General features: G+C 40.9%; 1 protein-coding gene across 1 annotated transcript; it reads left to right on the top strand.

The window, feature by feature from the left end:
• Positions 1–2593: 2593 nt before the first annotated feature.
• On the top strand, positions 2594–5693 carry LOC133107517 (extracellular calcium-sensing receptor-like). The gene is made up of 4 exons (XM_061216506.1): positions 2594–2851; positions 4044–4271; positions 4498–4621; positions 4780–5693. Exons 1-4 carry the CDS (start codon positions 2594–2596, stop codon positions 5691–5693), a joined length of 1524 nt encoding a protein of 507 aa, XP_061072490.1.
• The last annotated feature ends 2372 nt before the right edge of the window (positions 5694–8065 follow it).

The raw sequence follows: 8065 nt of genomic DNA, 5'->3' as shown, positions 1-8065 counted from the left end.
CCATACATACACTCACCGAGCACTTTATTAGGGACTTTATGACTTATTCATGTGATTATCTAATCAGCCAATGGGGTGGCAGTAGTGCAATGCATACAATCATGTAGATACGGCGCAGGAGCTTCAGTTAATGTTCACATCAACCATCAGAATGGGGGAGAAATGTGATCTAAGTGACTTTGACCATGGAATGACTGTTGGTGCCAGACAGAGTGGTTTGAGATCTTAGAAACTGCTGATCTCCTAGGATTGTCACGCACACTAGTCTCTAGAGACAACTCTAAGTGGATAAACTACAGCAGTAGAAGTCTGAAAAATAAGTATAATAAATACCTAATAAAGTGCTCAGTGAGGGTATATACACCTATAAAATAATGATATTATACAGTACTGTGCAAAAGTCTTAGGCACCTGTATAACATTCTGTACAGATAAGATTCTTTCAAAAATAATTCAATGAAAGGTCCTAAATAAACATACTATACATTTTACATTACATTTGAGTAATTTGGCAGAATAGTTAAAAACGGAATCAAATCAATATTTTTTGTGACCACCCTTAAAACTGTTAAAATTGCATCATCACTTCTCTGAGATATAGAACTGCAGGACAGCGTTGGCTAAGACAATCAGCAGGGAGGTTGTTTAATTTGTTATTCTGTCCCCTAACAGCTCAACCACGTGAGGCTTGACCCAACATTCATCCTATGAAAATGGTTTCTGGTTGAATTGCGATATGAAAGACCGTCAAGTCGGCAAGAGCAACAGGAATTTCCGAGTGCAAGTGCGGTCCAATTCAAATAATTCCACCCCTACTCCCCATTTGTTAGAGTGACAAAACTCGAATGGTTTCAGTGTCTACTGGTGTCCTTTTGGTGCTGCGTCATATCCTCACAAGGAGAGTTTGCAAGTTAAATTTGGGAGGGCAGAACATTAAAAAACAGACTGGACTGCAGCCACAGTGATAGTGAAGTGCATACATAACCAGTGGACTGGCTCCCCACTAAGCCTCTGCAAAAGCCAAGTTTTTATAGAATAAATTCCATCACTTCTCTAGTACTTGCTGTATCCATGCCAAATTGCAGCCAAGTGGGCATGCTCACACATTTCGGTAGGCCAATGCTCTGGAGTAGCCTAGGTGTTATTAAGTGAAGTCGGAAAACTGGGAGGACTTTCTGTGGGCGTGGCCTACGATTCATACATTTACATTTTTCTCATTTGGCAGGTGCACATTGCTGAACGATAAATGGCTTGTGATGAAAGATGAAGATGCCTATCAAATCAAGCCAGTTTTATCAAATGCTTGGTCTGCTTTTATCAAATCAAGTGTGTTTTAATCAAATAATTCCAGTCTTTATTAACACAAGTTAGAATTAAAGAGCAAATTTATCAGTTCAATTGTAACAACTCTCTTTTTATAATTTATCCACCGTAGTTCCACTCCTTATATTCTTCCCTCTTCACTTATGCTATACTATGGTAATATTTCATATTAATGTCAGCTTACTTTCTCTATGTCTTGATAGTGCTTACTCTCACATGTATTGTTCATCCTTATGAACTCAAAATGATGAGAGCAATGATAGGTCCTATACCAAGCCTCTTAAAAACAATACAATTTTGAACTGCAAAAAAATTAAGGTTAACACTTATCTATAGGTAACCCATTATGTAAAAACACATATAAAATATTTGTTTTTAAATTGCCACTACAATACACTACAAAGTATGATTAATACTATACATTCCAAAGAAAATAATTAAATAGAACTAAGCTGATCATGCATACATGAAAAAAGAACGCACAGTACATTGAAACCTATAGGCCATTTTAAAATAAAAAAATAAATCATGTTCTGGACTTTTTGTTGAATGACAAACGTGTTAATTAACTGAACAGAAATAATACATTCCCAACATGATATGCGATCATTTATAATGAATAGAAAATGCATACGACAACTGGTTGTACACTAAAAAAATTAATAAATAATCAGATCAGCAAAAACAGACCAGCATCTAGTTTGCCACCTCCTTCATCTGATGCCCAATCGTACTGCACTTTGGGGAATGCTTCTTTAGTGACACATACTGTATAAATGCAAGCCAGTTACACAGTACTCCAGACAGTGTGTGCAAATTCACTTATTTACTCATGTAAATCTGGGTAGTCATGCTGTACATAAAGGAAAATCAAGAAAAGTGGTTGGCAATCTTGTTTTTGCTGCTGTTGGCAGGTACAGATGTGACAGGCGCAGATGACCCTATGTGTAAACAATATGGGAAGCCTGAATATCCTCAGTTGTCAAAGGAAGGTGATATCATCATTGGAGGCATTTTACCCTTCCATAGCAGTTGGAAGAACAGGGAACTCTCCTACACACACACTCCTCAACCTCTCCAATGCACCAAGTAAGTAAGCATTCATGAAGTAATAAATAGTATTTCTGTGGAGTTTGTTTTCACTTTAAGATAACTTTAAGATGTGTACTTTAAGTTTGGCTTACAATGAAATGAAACTAACTAATCCATAATTTATGTTTATCATGCTTAACTTAGTTTAAATCTGAGAGCATTCCAATTTGCCCAGGCAATGATCTTTGCCATTGAGGAGATCAACAATAGTACAAATTTGCTTCCCGGCATATCTCTTGGATACAAGATCTATGACTCCTGTGGCTCCTCTGAAACTGCTGTGAGGGCAGGACTTGCACTGACAAATGGGTACCAGGATTCAGCCTCAGCTGTTCCATGCTCCAAAACAGCTTCAGTTCAGGCAATCATTGGAGAGACCTCCTCTTCACCCACAGTCGCTATATCTACATCCATTGGACCTTTTCGCATTCCTTTGGTAGGCAACTGTATTAATTCAACAGATTTAGGAATAAAGACAAGGAACAAAATGTACTGCAGTTCTGTTTTTTGTTTCTCTTTGTAGATCAGTGTTGGTAGGAAAGTACAATCATTCAGCATCCCCAGTAAAAGAAGCAATCTGAAACTATTAAAAAGTACAATATAAATCAACACTGGTATTTATATGTAACAGGGCATAGTTGTTTCATACAAAGGTGTATCAATCTCTTTGCAGATAAGTCACTTTGCTACCTGTGCATGTCTCAGTGACAAAACCAAACACCCATCATTTCTCAGAACCATTCCTAGTGATTATTACCAGAGCAGAGCACTGGCTCAGCTGGTGAAGCACTTTGGCTGGACCTGGGTTGGAGCTTTATGCAGTGACAATGACTATGGAAACAATGGTATGGCTGCCTTTCTAAAAGCTGCCCAGCAACAGGGGGTTTGCATTGAGTATTCAGAACCCATTTTCAGAACCTATTCAAGAGAGAAATTTTTTAGAGTTATACAGATTATAAAGCAGTCCAGCTCTCAGGTGATTGTGGCATTTGTTTCTCACTTGGACATGGATGTACTGCTCCATGAACTCGCCAACCACAATGTTACAGGCTACCAGTGGATCGGCAGTGAATCCTGGATCTCTGACTCCTACATTTCCAAAAAAGAGGGTCACCATGTCCTCAGTGGAGCAATAGGCTTTTCAATTCCAAAAGCAAAGGTTACAGGCTTGCAGGAATTTCTCTTGGATGTTCTACCACTGAATTCATCTGGCAGTGTTATTTTCACAAAGTTCTGGGAAACCCTGTTTGGATGTAAATTTCCCAGCAGGAGCACTTCAGAAAACAGCAAAGAGTGTTCAGGCACAGAGGATTTGAGTGGTGTAGATAATACATACACTGATTTATCCCTGATGCAAATTTTTAATAATGTCTATAAGGGAGTGTATGCAGTGGCCCATGCATTCCAAGAGATTTTCGTTTGCAACAATGATGTGCATATGTCCAAGAAACAGACATGTTTAAAAAACGTGCTACCTGAACCATGGAAGGTATTTGGCAGTTATTACAATATGTATTAAAATATATTGTTGTGTTCAATGCTGCAGGTTTTTATGTGTATTACTTTATATTTTATATTAATTTTTCAAGTTTATGTCCCACAACATTGGTTTCTGTTTTTGCGTGCAGCTTCTACAGCATTTGAAAAAAGTGCATTTCAAAACCAAGGATGGTGAAGAGGTTTATTTTGATGAGAATGGAGATCCAACTGCAAGGTATGAGCTGGTTAACTGGCAGCAGAACAGCAAAGGCCAGACTGAGTTTGTGACTGTTGGACTTTATGATGAATCCTCACCTATGGAGGAACACTTAACACTGAGCAACGTGTCAATTGTGTGGGCACAAAATGCAAAACAGGTGAGACCATTAAACTGTTAAGTATAAAGGCAAAACATAGCTGTGAACTCAACTCTAATATACTTATAGCTGTGTACTCTTTTCTGTTTTCACTAACATTTTATTCAGTTTTTGGAACCAAAAGTTGGAAACTTTATAAAATATGAAAACCTAATAGCTTATGTAAACGTTTTTTTTACGAGATTAAATGCCTAACATTCCTCTGAATTAAATCTACCACATGAAGGTACCTGCATCCCTGTGCAGTGAGAGCTGCCTACCAGGCACTCGGAAGGCTGTGCAGAGAGGAAGGCCAGTCTGCTGCTATGACTGTGTGCCCTGCGCTGAGGGAGAAATCAGCAATGCTACAGGTATTCGCGTATTTCTGCTGGAACTTCCTGTAAAATACCCTCAAACTACCTTGAGGCTCATGCGACAATCAAAAAATTAATGACCAAATAAGAAATGAAATATTTTTCTTGTTGAAATTGTAACATTGCAGTAATTCTGATTGTTATTGTCTTGTTAGATTCTATCACATGTGTGCCATGTCCTCCTGACTACTGGTCAAATAAAAGAAGAAATGAATGCATCCTAAAGGAAACAGAATATTTATCCTATCAGGAAATTATGGGAATTTTGCTTGCAGCTATCTCCTTACTTGGAACATGCATAACCAGTATTGTAGTGATCATTTTCTTAAAGTACAGACACACCCCCATCGTGAAAGCCAACAACTCAGAGCTGAGCTTCCTGCTGCTCTTTTCATTGAAACTGTGTTTCCTTTGCTCTCTTACCTTCATCGGCCGGCCCTCTGAGTGGTCATGTATGCTGCGCCACACTGCGTTTGGGATCACCTTTGTCCTCTGCATCTCTTGTGTTCTGGGGAAAACAATAGTGGTGTTAATGGCCTTCAGGGCTACACTTCCAGGCAGTAATGTCATGAAGTGGTTTGGGCCTCTCCAGCAGAGACTGAGTGTTTTTGCTTTCACTCTCATACAGGTCCTTATTTGTGTGCTTTGGTTAGCAATATCCCCTCCTTTCCCCAACAAGAACATGGAGCACTACAAAGAAAAGATCATTCTAGAATGTGATGTAGGATCAGCAGTGGGGTTCTGGGCTGTGCTGGGTTATATTGGGCTCCTTGCTATATTGTGCTTTGTTTTAGCTTTTCTGGCTCGTAAGCTGCCTGACAATTTCAATGAAGCCAAATTCATCACATTCAGCATGCTCATATTCTGTGCAGTCTGGATCACCTTTTTACCAGCTTATGTCAGCTCACCAGGAAAGTTCACTGTAGCTGTGGAAATATTTGCCATTCTAGCCTCAAGTTTTGGTTTGCTTTTCTGTATATTTTTGCCAAAATGCTATATTATTTTACTAACACCAGAGAAAAACACCAAAAAGAATCTAATGGGAAAATTGCCATCAAAATCACTCTGAACATATTAGTATGTAATTCTAGAATGTAACTGTACAGGCCAGCTTCACAAACACAGATTAAGCTTTGTACTGGACGAACTTGAGTTTTTATGGAGAATCTCCATTCAGAATTGAATTTGGTCAAATATGAGGCAAATATGAGGTGCCTGTGAATTTGTCAATTCAGTATATGAAATATTTGCTAAAATGAGCTTCACTTCAACCAGATATATGTTCATATGTATTAATACATGATAGTTAGATTATGAATAAAGAAAGAAAGAAAGAAATAAAGAAATAAATACATGGATAAGCACACAATAGGAAAAATAATTTGGAAAAAACTGACCGGGACTAAATGAGTCCAGGATGATTTGGCACATGACATTAAGGTGACAAAGTTGAATTGTTTGAATCCTGGCCAGTTTTAGCGCCAGCACAATTGTGCACAGGCAACGGAAAGGCCAGGCAGCAGAACTACTATCAAACGCATGTCTCTGTTAATTTCCTAGAATTGCTGCCCAGGTTTTATCCTTTTGAGACAGTTAAGAAGGTTGAGGTATTAAGACCCATTAGGGGTATTTGTTTTGCCCTGAAAAAATATACTGCCACATTATGTTCACAAGATATGTATTACACAAGCAAATAAACATATAACAAATCATTTATTGATGTTTGGTTTATTAACCCCTTTGCACAAGCCCCCATGGCCATGGCAACAGTGACATGAGACTACTCAACTCATTCAGTGCTCCTGGAACCAACAAAACGTTTCCAGTTTCATTACAAAGTGAAAACACCCAAAAAATCTCACTGCAATAGGCTCTTCAAATATGGATTTCTTTGAAAGGGGTCTCTTTTTCTCAGAATGTGGACAACCCCGGTGCAAAAATTCAGCTATGAACAGTTTTAAATTATGAATTACCAACCGTTTCAAAATATAGGTTTCGTTATTTAGTCAAACCATGTTGAATATGGAGCTGGGAGTGTAAAACGAAGCAAGATTACGGGTTAGCAAGCTAACCTAAGCACGAATCCTGGAATCGGGTTGCGGTGGCAGTAGGCTAAGCAGGGTATCCCAGGCGTGCCTCTCCCCAGCAATGAATTCCAGCTCCTCCTGGGGGATCCTGAGGCGTTCCCAGGCCAGGAGAGATATATAATCTCTCCAGCGGGTTCTGGGTCTACCTTGGGGTCTCCGTCCAGTTGGACGTGCCCTGAAAAACTGCAAAGGGAGGCGCCCGGGAGGCATCCTGATCAGATGCCCGAACCACCTCAATTGGCAATCTCTAAGACTGAGCCCAGCCACCCTACAGAGGAAGCTCATTTCAGCCGCTTGTATCCACCATCTCGTTCTTTCGGTCACTACCCAAAGCTTGTGACCATAGGTGAGTGTTGGGACGTAGATCGACCGGTAAATCGAGAGCTTTGCCTTCCGGTTCAGCTCCCTCTTCACCAAGATGGTCCGGCACGCCCTCATTACTGCGATCCGCCTGTCGATCTCACGCTCCCTTTTACCCTCACTCATGAACAAGACCCCGAGATACTCCATCACTTGGGGCAGTGGCTCATTCCCAACCTGGAGGGAACAATCCACTCTTTTCTGGCAGAAAACCATGGCCTCCGATTTGGAGGTGCTTAATCTCATCCCGGCCACTTCACACTCAGCTGCAAACCGCTCCAGTGCATGCTGAAGGTCACGGTCCGATGAAGCCAGCGGAACCACATCGTCCGCAAAAAGCAGAGACACAATTCTGAGGTCACCAAACCGGACACTCTCCTCACCTCGGCTGTGCCTTGAGATCCTGTCCATGAATATTACAAACAGGACCAGTGACAAGGGGTAACCTTGGCGGAGTCCCACACCCACTGGACACGTGCTTCACTTTGTGCCAAGGATACGGACACAGCTCTCACTTTGGTTATACAGGGACCGGATGGCTCGTAACAACGGCCCCAGTACCCCATACTCCCGCAGTACCTCCCACAGGGTTCCCTGGGGAACATGGTCGAAAGCCTTCTCCAAGTCCACAAAGCACATGTGGACTGGATGGGCAAACTCCCATGACCCCCCGAGCAACCCCGCCAAGGTAAAGAGCTGGTCCACTGTTCCACGACCAGGACGGAAGCCACATTGCTCCTCCTGAATCCAGCCTGAGACAAGCCCTGCGTTCCCTTTCTGAGTCGTTGGATGGTTTGCCAGAACTTCCTCAAGGCCAAACGAAAGTCCTTCTCCATTGCATCTGCATTGATTTGCCATATGTAAATTGCATTCTGACCTATATTGGATTTGTGTATGTGGTTCATGGTTCTTGCAAACAATGTAGTCAAAAATGCCTTGGATTGGTGTAAACTGCTAGCTAGCTGGCTTTTTGACACATCCCTTGGCTAACCAA

Source organism: Conger conger, chromosome 13, assembly GCF_963514075.1.
Source record: "Conger conger chromosome 13, fConCon1.1, whole genome shotgun sequence".
Classification (NCBI taxonomy): domain Eukaryota; kingdom Metazoa; phylum Chordata; class Actinopteri; order Anguilliformes; family Congridae; genus Conger; species Conger conger.
The sequence above is the reverse complement of the archived record's forward strand: the minus strand, read 5'-3'. Positions and strand labels throughout refer to the sequence as shown.